The sequence below is a fragment of the Bos indicus x Bos taurus genome, chromosome 1 (assembly GCF_003369695.1).
Source record: "Bos indicus x Bos taurus breed Angus x Brahman F1 hybrid chromosome 1, Bos_hybrid_MaternalHap_v2.0, whole genome shotgun sequence".
Lineage (NCBI taxonomy): Eukaryota > Metazoa > Chordata > Mammalia > Artiodactyla > Bovidae > Bos > Bos indicus x Bos taurus.
The window spans coordinates 71,035,378-71,048,269 of NC_040076.1; the positions used below are offsets into that span (position 1 = coordinate 71,035,378).

The 12,892-nt window shown below is 38.6% G+C and overlaps 1 protein-coding gene across 1 annotated transcript in view; it reads left to right on the top strand.

Annotated features, from left to right (window-relative positions):
• Window positions 1-12,892, top strand: part of PAK2 (p21 (RAC1) activated kinase 2) — a 92,879-nt gene that overhangs the window by 36,511 nt on the left and 43,476 nt on the right. The window contains exon 2 of the mRNA XM_027537357.1: window positions 7,903-8,110. Within this exon, the coding sequence (XP_027393158.1) occupies window positions 7,924-8,110 (187 nt within the window). The 5' untranslated portion in view covers window positions 7,903-7,923. The remainder of the gene's footprint in view (window positions 1-7,902; window positions 8,111-12,892) is intronic.

Sequence of the window (12,892 nt, forward strand, 5' to 3'; positions counted from 1 at the left end):
ATCCAGTGTCTCTACTAAGCCACACATTTGAAAGATTTGCAGAAATGGTAGCTAATGCCACTTTCTCTATATATTTTCTTTTGGAAAATGTTATTTTTCATGAAAATGTTATTTAAATGAAATAAGTATTTAAATAACTTATTTTATTTTCTCATTTGAATATAGACAGCTCTAGCTCACATAAACAAAAATTGAGATTTGCAGTAATTTTTAAGTTTGTGAAGAGATCTGCCAACAAAGGTTTGTTTAGTTAAGGCTGTGGTTTTTCCAGTAGTCATGTATGGATGCGAGAATTGGACTATGAAGAAGGCTGAGCACCAAAGAATTGATGCTTTTGAGCTGTGGTGTTGGAGAAGACTCTTGAGAGTCCTTTGGACTGCAAGGAGATCCAACCAGTCCATTCTAAAGGAGATCAGCCCTGGGTGTTCTTTGGAAGGAATGATGCTGAAGCTGAAACTCCAGTACTCTGGCCACCTCGTGTGAAGAGTTGACTCATTGGAAAAGACTCTGATCCTGGGAGGGATTGGGGGCAGGAGGAGAAGGGGACGACAGAGGATGAGATGGCTGGATGGCATCACTGACTTGATGGACGTGAGTTTGAGTGAACTCCAGGAGTTGGTGATGGACAGGGAGGCCTGGCGTGCTGTGATTCATGGGGTCTCAAAGAGTCGGACACGACTGAGCGACTGAACTGAACTGAACTGAAGGGATCTTGAGACCAAAATATTTGAGAACTGCTACGTTGAAGAAACAGAGTGGCTTTTAATATTCATGTGTTGAAAACAGATGTCGGTAAAAGATGTAACCTAACTTAAATATGTATGTGCTGCTCATTCCCAGTAGATTATGAACTCTTGGAGAAGAATTTAAGTCCTCTTTTCTTTTCTCCAACTTCTTGCGTAGACGCCTATAAATAATATCACAATAGGAATAGCATTAATACTTATGTTCGTCAGTCTTTCAGTCGTGTCTGACTCTTTTCGACCCCATAGACTGCAGCACGCCAGGCTTCCCTGTCCTTCACTATTTCCTGGTATTTGCTCAGACTCATGTTCATTGAGTTGATGATGCCATCCAACCAACTTATCCCCTGTTGCTCCTTCTCCTCGTGTCCTCAGTCTGGCCCAGCATCAGGCTTTTTTCCAAGAAGCTGGCTCATTGTATCAGGTAGCCTGTATTGGAACTTCAGCATCACTCCTTCCAGTGACTGTTCAGGATTGATTTCCTTTAGGATTGACTAGTTTGATCTCCAGAGAAGGCAATGGCACCCCACTCCAGTACTCTTGCCTGGAAAATCCCATGGATGGAGGAGCCTGGTGGGCTGCAGTCCATGGGGTCGCTAAGAGTCGGACACGACTGAGCGACTTCACTTTCACTTTTCACTTTCCTGCATTGGAGAGGGAGATGGCAACCCACTCCACTATTCTTGCCTGGAGAATCCCAGGGACGGTGGAGCCTGGTGGGCTGCCGTCTATGGGGTCGCACAGAGTCGGACACGATTGAAGCGACTTAGCAGTAGCAGTAGTAGTTTGATCTCCTTGCAGTCCAAGGGACTCTTGAGAGTCTTCTTCAGTACCACAGTTTGAAAGCATCAATTCTTTGGTGCTCAGCCTTCTCAGATGGTAAAAGCATCTGCCTGCAATGTGGGAGACCCAGGTTCATTACCTGGGTTGGGAACATCCCTGGAGAAGGAAATGGCAACCCACTCCAGTACTCTTGCCTGGAAAATTCCATGGATGGAGGAGCTTGGTAGGCTATAGTCCATGGGATCGCAACGACTGAGCGACTTAACTTTGTACCTTTTGTACAGCCTTCTTGATGGTCCAGCTCATGTCCGTACATGACAACTGGAAAAACCATAGCTTTGACTATACGGAAAGGCAGAGTGATGTCTGCTTTATAATACGCTGTCTAGATTTGTCATAACTTTTCTTCCAAGGAGCAGCCGTCTTTCAATTTCATGGCTGTAGTCACCATCTGCAGTGATTTTGGAGCCCAAGAAAATAAAGTCTGCTGCTATTTCCATTTTTTCCCCATCTGTTTGCCATGAAGTGATGGGACTGGAACCATGATCTTTGTTTTTTGAATGCTGAGTTTTAAGCCAACTTATTTACTCTCCTCTTTCACCTTCATCAAGAGATTCTTTTAATTCCTCTTTGCTTTCACCCTGCAGATGACATGGTGCTGTCATCTGCCTCACTAGCTGAGGTTATTGTTATTTCTCCTGGCATCTTGATTCCAGCTTGTGATTCATCCAGCCCAGCATTTCACATGATGTACTCTGCATAGAAGTTAAATAAGCAGTGTGACAGTATACCACCTTGGCATACTCCTTTCCCAATTTTGAACCAGTCCATTGTTCCATGTCTGGTTCTGACTGTTGCTTCTTAGTCTGCATACAGGTTCTCATGAGGGAGGTAAGGTGATCTGGTATTCCCATCTTTTTAAGAATTTTCCACAGTTTGTTGTGATCCACACAGTCAAAGGCTTTAGTGTAGTCAGTGAAGTAGAAGTAGATGTTTTTCTGAAATTCTCTTGCTTTTTCTGTGATCTAGTGGATATTGGCAATTTGATCTCTGATTCCTCAGCCTTTTCTAAATCCAGCTTGTACATCTGGAAGTTCTTCATTCACATACTGTTGAAGCCTAGCTGGAAGGATTTTTAGCATTACTTTGCTAGCATGTAAAATGAACACAGTTATGCAGTAGTTTGAATATTCTTTGGCATTACCCTTCTTTGGGATTGGAATGAAAACTGACCTTTTCCAGTCCTGTGGCCACTGCTGAGTTTGGCAAATTTGCTAGCATGTTGAATGCAGCACTTTGACAGCATTATCTTCTAAGGTTTGAAATAGCTCAGCTGGAATTCCATCACTTCCACTAGCTCTGTTCATAGAGATGCTTCCTAAGGCCCACTTGACTTCACACTCTATGATGTCTGGCTCTAGGTTAGTGATCACACCATTGTGGTTATCTGGGTCATTAAGTCCTTTTTTGTACAGTTTTTCTGTGTATTCTTGGCACGTCTTAATTTCTGCTAATTCTGTTAGGTCCTTGCCGTTTCTGTCCTTTAGTGTGCCAGTCTTTGCATGAACTGTTCCTTTGGTATCTCTGATTTCCTTGAAGAGATCTCATCTTTGCCGTTCTGTTGTTTTTCCATGTTTCTTTGCATTGATCACTTAACAAGGCTTTCTTATCTCTCCTTGCAATTCTTTGGAACTCTGCATAATCCTTATCAGGTAGATAATTCCTTTTTAAAATTGAGATATAATTCACATATCTGAAATGTACCACTTTAAAGTGTGCAATTCAGTGGTTTTAACATATTCATAAAGTTGTTTGACCATTACTAATGTCTGATCCCAGAATATTTTCATTCCCCACAAAGTCACATCCCATTCCCCTCACACCCTAGCATCCACTAATACACTCTCTACCTCTGTGGATTTCCTTGTTCTGAACATTACATATAAATGGAATCATATAATTTATGATCTTTTGTGTCTGGCTTTTTTCATTTATGTTTTCAAGGTTTATTTCATGTTGTAGCATATATCGGTTTCCCTGGTAGCTCAGTTGGTAAAGAATCCACCTGCAATGCAGGAGACCCTGGTTTGATTCCTGGATCAGGAAGATCCCTTGGAGAAGGGATAGGCCACCCACTCCAGTATTCTTGGGCTTCCCTGGTGGCTCAGATGGTAAAGAATCCACCTGCAATGTGGGAGACCTAGTTTTGATCCCTGGTTTGGGAAGATCCCTTGGAAGAGGGCATGGCAACCCACTCCAGTATTCTTGCCTGGAGGATCCCCATCGACAGAGGAGCCTGGTGGGCTACAGTCCATGGGATCGCAAGGAGTTGGATACGACTGAGTGACTAAGCACACACACACACACACAGCATGTGTCAGTACTTGATTCCTTTTTGTGACCAAACAGTATTCCTTTGTTTGTAATATAGGTAAGATATATTTTGTCTTTCTGTTCATCTATTAATATTTTTCTTTCCTCTTTTGGCTTTTACAATTAATGCTGCTGTGAACATTCACATGTGCATTTTTGTGCAGACATATGTTTTCAGTTCTCTCAGGCATATACTGGAAGTGGAATTGCTAGGTCATATGGTAGGTTAGTCTATATTTGACTTTTTGAGGAACTTATTTATTCCTTTTTTAATAGGGTTCTTATTCTGGAATAATTTTAGATTTACAGAGAGATTACAAAGATAGTAAATTTCCTGTATAACTATCACTCATCTTCCTTTGATATTAATGTTGCATAGACATAAAATGTATTTCAAAGCAAAGATGCCAACACTGATACATTACTAAGTAAATTCTAGATTTTACTTGAACTTCACCAGTTTTTTCACTAATGTCTTTTTTTTTTTTTAATTCCAGGATATCACAGTGTCGTGTCTCCTTAGATTCCTCTGTTCTAGGACAGTTTCTCTGTCTGTTTTTCATGTCCTTGACAGTTTTGAGAAGTATTGATTAGGAATTTTGTAGTATATCCCTTAATTTGGGTTTATCTGATTTTTTTCCCCCATGATTAGACTGAAATTACGGGTTTGGGGAAGAATACCAGATGTGAATTGTGCTCCCCATCACATTAGCTCAGGAGATGAGTGATATCCTTGTGACTTATCACTGGTGATCTTAACCTTGATCCCATGGTTAATGTCAGATTTTTCCACTGTGTTATTTTCTCCTTTCCACACTCTATTCTTTGGAAATGAGTCACTAAGTCTAGCCTACACTCAGGTGGAGCAGGAGGTTAAGTTCTAACTCCTAGAAGGGAATGTATCTCTATATGTGTTACCTGGAATTCTTTTGTAAGGAAGATTTGCCCCTCCCCCATTTTATTTATGTATTCAGGTTTTTGTGTCTATATGAATGATGTATATTGATTTTATACTTTGGATTATAATCTGATATTAGTTGATTGGTTTTATTGCACCAAACATTCCAGTATTCTAGTATTCTGGGAACTCTTTCTTATGCCCTTTTGACATATGCCCTCATCCTTTATAAATACTTCGTTATCTTTTGACAGTATAAGATACAGTAGACTCATCTTGTATAATGTTTTCCCTGTCTAGGTCTAGAACCAGCCATTTCTCCAAGAAACTCTGAAGCACAGCTTAGACCTAAGGTCACATACTTAAGTAAACGGTAGAACTAGGATTCCAACCAAAGCAGTCTGATTCCACACTTAGGCTCATAACCATACTCCCAGAGAGCACGCAGCGGAAGGCACACTGTCAGTTTTCAGTCATGTTCCATTTATGAGCCAGTCTTAAGGATAGAAGTTGTAGTCAGTTTACAGTTAGTAATTATTGTGCTCAGTTTTATATTTTTTATAAATATAAAAAATATATTTTTTAACCACAGCTATGATGATTATAATCAAGTTTGAAAACTACTTCTTAATCACAGATGGCCACTGTTAATGTTTTGGTGCATTTTCTTCTATAAATGCATGCAACTGGATTTTGGAGTTTTGTTATATTATCCTGGGTTTTAAATTTAACTTTTGTAAGTAGGAGCAATTCACAGTGTAATCAAAATCTCAGTGTGTAGTTTCCATATTGTAACTAGTGATTAAGATAAAAGCAAGCTTGTTGTTCAGTCGCCAAGTTATGTCCGATTTTTCATGACCCCATGGACCACAGCACACCAGGCTTCCCTGTCCCTCACCATCTCCCGGAGTTTGCCCAAGTTCATGTGCATTGAGTTGGTGATGCCATCCAGCCATCTCATCCTCTGTAGTCCCCTTTTCCTGTCCTCAATCTTTCCCAACATTCAGGGTCTTTCCCAATGAGTCACCTGTTTGCATCTGGTGGCCAAAGTATTAGAACTTCAGCTTCAGCATCAGTCCTTCCAATGAATATTTGGGGTTGATTTCCTTTAAGATTGGCTGGTTTGACCAATACAGTATACTAATGCATATATATGGAATTTAGAAAGGTGATAATGATGCCCCTATATGCGAGACAGCAAAAGAGACACGGATGTTAAGAACAGTCTTTTGGACTCTGTGGGAGAAGGCGAGGGTGGGGTGATTTGAGAGGGTAGCATTGAAATGTGTATATTATCATATGTGAAGTGGATCGCTGGTCGAGGTTTGATGCATGAGACAGGGTGCTCAGGGATGGTGCACTGGGATGACCCTGGGGCATGGGATGGGGAGCTGGGAGGGGGGTTCTGGATGGGGAACACATGTGTGCCTATGGCTGATTCATGTCAATGTATGGCAAAAGCCAGTACAATATTGTAATTAGCCTCCAATTAATAAATAAATTAATTAAAAAGAAAAAAAAAAGATTGGCTAGTTTGATCTCCTTGCTGTCCAAGGGATTCTTAAGAGTCTTTTCCAGCACCATAGTTCGAAAACATCAATTCTTCAATACTCTGCCTTTTTTGTATAAAAAGGCAAAAAAAAGGATTAATCTGTTTTGTCTTAATGTTTGGTCACATCAAAGCTGAACATCTGTCTTGGTTTATCAATTCATCAAGTAATCCACAGGATGTGACTCGTTTGGTTTGGAAGAATCATCTGACTGTATGTTATCTACACTGCCTTCTTAGATAGCGATCACCCTCATTTCTTTGATCACCAGGAGTTGAATTTCACTTCAGACAGTCTTTCTCTTTTCTCCACCTGGTTACCTCCATAAATGTTTATTTTCCCCTTTACCTTCTTTCTCTTTTGTAGGCTGAAAAATAACTGTTATGTGACATATAAATTATACAGTAGTGCTTTGACCTACTCCTGTCAAGGAAAACAAAAGCTATAAAATTTGGAGTGGAATTAGGTATAATTCTTCATCCCTCAGTTCTTCTCAAATGGTATCTACTTTTCTTCACATACTAGCATTTTAGACTAAAATTTTTTTAAATTATTTTTAATTTTATCTAAAACCAGTTGCATTCTTTTCATTGTGCACATACAAAGTTTTGTTGGCTTACATGTATCAAGTTGTGTTATTTTCAAATTAGTATCTAACTGCCAATCAAAGTCTTATTTAGGAGGATATTGTGTTATTTCCTAGTGGTACAGTTTGGTATCAGAACTCATAAGTTAGGCATCTCTTCTCTTTTACTGCGGATTTTAAATGTGTGTAATCTACTTTTCTTAAAAGACGTAAAATAGATGTGTATAAGTATATGTGAACAAAGTTGACATTTCCACTTTATTAGCCATGTGGATAAGGAGAGTAACTGGACGGCCTGGACAGGGCATCATAGGCTGACAGAACCTTGGGGTTTGGCCAAACTCTGGATTTACTTTTATCAGTGTTTCCTGACTTGCAGAGGCCTAACGTATGTAGTTAGATGTTCAAATTTTCAGAGAAACCACATACTGTTCCAGTGGCATGTTCTGGTACTTTACCAAAGTTTGTATGGGGGTTAAATTGTAATCACAAGGCTAGTGAACATGAATCAGATTTGGAGGCTATTTGTTGGTATTTATTAATTAATAGCAAGCGTTCTGTCTGCTCTGGAAGTGAACCTGTCAGAGACATATATCCTATTATTGCCTGGTCAGGACATAGTCTTCTTGGAATTTTTTTTTAAGACTCCATGTTATCTGTCTGTTCATTGGAATACTTAACTTACTATCCAGTTGATATTCTCTGATATGTCAGTGTCATCATGCTTTCCAAAAATTATCTTAGTCCTCTTTTTAACAGGATATGACTTTTCAAAGATCTCTTAGCTCCCCGTTTACCAACTTTGTTAGGGGAGATTGCCTGATTGCAGCCAATTTCATCCTTGTTTTATAACTTTAAATGGATAACTTTTTTTAATTTAAAATTGAGGAGGGGATTCTTACTGTCTTGTGTTTGTCCATACTATTTTTTACCTTGCTGTTAACTGTATTTTTTGCCTGTCTGTTTCAGGCCATATCATAATTCCGAATCATGTCTGATAACGGAGAACTGGAAGACAAGCCTCCGGCGCCCCCAGTGCGAATGAGCAGTACTATTTTTAGCACTGGAGGCAAAGACCCTTTATCAGCCAATCACAGTTTGAAACCTTTGCCTTCCGTTCCAGAGGAAAAAAAGCCCAGGAATAAAATCATCTCTATATTTTCAAGCACAGAGAAAGGTAAGTAGCTACTGTGGTTTCAAGAGTCTCAGTTACTGTGTTTTGGTTTTGATGTTTTTTTAATTAAATATAATCAGCTGATATCTTTTATGGTGCAAATGATAAACATACAATTGATGGTAGTAAATGGGCACTATTAGGAAGGCTAGTTTGGGACTTCCCTGGAGGTCCAGTGGTTAGGACTATGCACTTTCACTGCTGAAGGCCAAGTTCACCTGGCTGGGGAACTGAGATTCTGCAAGCCACGCTGTGCACTCAAAAAAAGAAAGAGAGGCTAGTTTATTTTAAACTGTAATAGAAAAGAATAAAACGAAAGTTGTTGCTCATCCTGCTTGTTCAGTTCAGTTCAGTTCAGTCGCTCAGTCGTGTCCGACTCTTTGTTAGGTCCAGTGAATTTCTGTTCTCTCCTTCGTTTTCTAAGACTTGGACCATAGTTCATGGCTTCCCAGCTTTAATGCAAATCATGATATTTGAGAAAGACTTAATAGAAGAATGGAAGTATAGAGTCTACAGTCTCCTGTCTCCAATCTCAGGAGGTAGCTTTGGTTTGGAATTAGGAGTTTTTCTGACTTTTGAGTAGTACTGATAATGTCTTTATCATGTATTCTATAACACCCTCAGATTCTTCTGGGCACCACTCAGTAATCAACATACTAATAAATCTTCCATAAACAAGAGTTTAGTCCAATGTTTCTCTTCCTCAGTAAGGTTGACATTTGGGAACAAAATAATGCTTTGTTGCAGGGGTGTGCCTGGCGCACTGTAGAATGTTAAGCACTATTCCTAGCTTTTATGTGTTAGATGTTAGAAGTAGCACCTCCTACCCAGTAGTAAAAACTGAAAATTTCTCCAGACATTGCTAGATTCCCCAGTGGGGCAAAGGGCCTCCAGTTGAGAACCACTGGTCTAGTCACGCAAAATGGGATAAAGGGTGTAAATTGTCTACATAAGTTGAATTCACTATTTTTGTTTTGGTGTCAAACTAAGGAAATAACTTTTGGTTTTCAGAGCTTTATGGATTTTAGAATTTGGAGAAGGGGGATTCTCAGGTGACGGTAGGTGGTAAAGGGTAGCCTTCCAGGTGGTAAAGAACCCACCTGCCAATGCAGGAGACATAAGAGACATGCGTTTGATCCCTGGGTCATGAAGATACCCTGGACGAGGGCACAGCAACCTACTCTAGTATTCTTGCCTGGAGAATCCCATGGACAGAGGAGCTTGGGAGGCTGCAGTCCATGGGGTCACAGAGAGTTAGATATGACTGAAGCGACTTAGCATGCATGCAGGGATTATGAACTGGTAATGGATTGTAGAATCAAGGTTAGAGATTACTTTATTGTACTAAGCATGGCAGTATGACACTGACAGCTAATAAAGTGGATGTAAGTATATTTTTCCATTTGTATGTGTAAGTTTACATGGAGAGGTAAAACAGTGCTTTGTGTATAATAATAAATACATTTAATTTGAGTTGAAAATACATAAGCAGTGAAAATTGGAATGAGATGATATAGTTAATATGGAATCAAGTCTTAGAGAATTTAGATGCGCAGGCAGGATATAATTGTTGAACAGTTGGAAAACTTCATTTTAATGTATATCTCTAAATTTCCTCTTATTTTTAAGATTTCATGGGTGTTTGTAACTGAAAAGACTCTTGGAGGTATGCTTTTAAAATTAATTTAGCAGAAGTGGTAGCATGTGGATTTGGCATGTTTGAGAATAAAATATGTACATACTTAGACTGAGTGAAGTGCAAGTTAAAGGGGGAAATTGGGAAGTGAACCAAAAAGAAAGCATGAGAAGAGGCAGAAAGAGTGGATGTATTGGAGAGCACTAAATCTTCCATGGTAGTACGTCAGTAAGAAAAATCTAAAAATGGCACTGGAAACACAGTATTTATAATTAAAGAGGTTAGAAAAAAAATGTATGGAGGTTAGTACCAGAAGAAATTGCTCAAAGGGTGGAAATTACTTGCCTGTGGAGAGCAGAATACAAAATTGGGGTAGAATGCTCACAATAGGTTAGAAGGTACTTGGGGACAGCCTTGGAAAGGGGAAAAGAAGAGTACAGAATGAAAGAGAAAGTGTGGACAGTCCAGCATTTTGGGTAAATGGTAGCGTGGTAGGGCTTGTGAGCAAACTGAACATGCATTTACATAAATGCAACAGAGCATTTCATCAAAAACCAGTTGAAGCAGTCTTCACGAGCTCACCTGGACATCAGTTTTGGTTTTGCTTTTAACTTTTTTAATACCTCAGATAATTCTGATGTGCATCTAATGTTAAAAACCACTGCAGTAGTGGGTTATGAAATATATATAGTGAATGACACTAAGTGAAATGGAGTATAAATGGAGTTATTGCAAAAGTTGCACAAAACTTTTCAGTTGTGTGTTCATTGAGTCAGGATGTAAAATGTATTGATTGGTGTGGGTCCTGGCCAAAGATTTAAAAATTTAGCAGTAAAATTGCTGGGTTAAAGGGTATGTGTTCCTGTGTTTGACTTAATTATGTTTAACAAATTACTTTCTAAAGTTTTGGTTTTTTTTTTTAAATGTTCTTTCTCACAGAACACATATGTTCCATTGTTGAACATCTTTGCAGATTCTTGTATTATGGGATTTGATTTTTGCCAATTTGGGAGGTGTGCAGTGGTATCTCATTGTGGTTTTAATCTGGATTTCCCTGATGATTTGGGAAATTGTCTTTCCTATGTTAATTTACTACTCATTTGTGTTTTCTATGACGTACCTTTTAGTCCAGATTTCTGTTGTTTCTCTTAAACATTCATTATAGTCTATATACTAACCTTTCATCAACTGTGTGTTATTAAATATAGTTTTCCAGGTTGCAAACTGCCTTTTCACCCTTTCAGTGGTATCTTATGAATATAGATTATTAATTTTGGTGTAGTTAAATCGATCAATTCATTTTTTAACTTTGTGTTTTAAGAAATTTTTGCCATACTAGAGGTGATATTTTAATAGGTTTTTAAAAAAAGTTTTACAAGTTAAACTTTTAACTATCTGGATTTGATTTTTCTGTCCCTGTAAAGGGAGATCTGTTTTCACTTTTTTTTTTTAACCCAGTGTCCCAGATCATTTATTGAAATTTTTATCCTTTCCGCACTGACCTGTAGTATTAGCCATTATCTGTCAGCTTTCCATGCCAGTATCTGTTTCTGTGTTTTCTTCTGTTTATTGAATTGACTCATTTGTCTGTACCTACACTAATACTATATAATCATTACAGTTTATAGTTCTTAATACCTTATAGAGCAAATCTGGTACCAGGTGGTTCTTCAGGATCTTTTGACTCTTCTGTATAAATTTTACACTTTGCTTATCATGTACTTTAAAAAATAAAAACAAAACCTGTTGATGCTTGGATTAGAATTGCCTTGAATTTATAAAGCAAGTTGGTGAGAGTTGCTTTCAACTTTGTAGTTGAGAGTAGAACATCTGGAGTCGCTGGTGTAGCCCATTTACAGGGAGATATTTAGGAGTGTGTAATTTTCAGTTAGACTGAGAGAAAAAAAGAGGAAATGTTGGAAGGGTAGGGTGCGCTTTGATTCCTCCTACTCTTGGGGCTCTTCTCCCTTTCCAACTCAGGCTCCCAGGAAGCTAACACCTCTGGCAGGGCCTTGAGGGATTGGAATGAGGGTTAGAAATGTGGATGTGTATGCACTTTCATGCTTGTGTGAATACAGAAATCTATCTGCAGTTGTATTCTGCCTGCAGCCTCTCTCTAGTTTTATGCTAATTGCTTTTCATCTTTGGGCATTCCTTGCAGATTTTGTTCCATGATGAACATGGTGTAGGAGGGGAGAGCTACAATATATGCTTGGTCTATCATATTGAAACAGAAGGATACAAGGGAAAAAACTGTTTTTATTTTTAAAAATTACAGTGACCTTAAGATCTTTGCCAGCTCTAATATAAAGCCTAATCTAGAGATATTAATTTTATTTTACTCAAACTTACATCCCTTATTGTTGTCCTTACTAAACAGACAGCTAATATTTTTATTTAAAAAAGACTTTAAGGTATCTTCAGTTATTCATTATTGGTTTTAATCAATGTCACTGCAAAAATTAAGAAAATTAGAAATTATACATTTTGTATAACAACTTGACTGAAGAAATCTTTTTTTCATATCCCTGCTAATTTTCATAACTCACTTTGTGAGTTATCAGAGACTCCTTGATAAGCAAGGCAGATGGTGTCCCTGCCGTGATGGTACCCCTGCCATGATGGTACTCATAAAAAACTACAACATACAATTACAAACTGGAAAGTGATAATCAGGATAGAATAAAATGTCATTTCTGGAAAGGCTTCCTAAAGAAGTGATGTTACAGCTGATGACTAAAGGATGAGTAAGTGAAAATAGGAGAATTTGGGTAATTAAAAACTGTGTCCTATGCTTAGAAAAGCGTTTCAGTGGCCCAGCACATTTGTGGAGCTGAATACAGTCAAATGTGATTTGAAAGCAGAGAAGAAGAGAAAATAATAGCATGGTGTATGCTGGAAACTCAGATAGCAGAAGAGGCTAAAGAGGTAAGCAGGGAGCAGGTCATAAAGGGCCTTGTAATCCATGCTACAGAGCTCACATTTTACCCTGTTTCCTGGGGAACCATTACAGAAGTTTAAACAGGAGAAAGACCTGGTCACATTTCTGTCTTACATAGGCAAGACTAGTAGTGTCTAGAAAATAGATTTTGTTGGAGGTCTAACACTGAAGTTGGAGACTAGTTAGGAGGATTTTGCAGTAGTCCAGG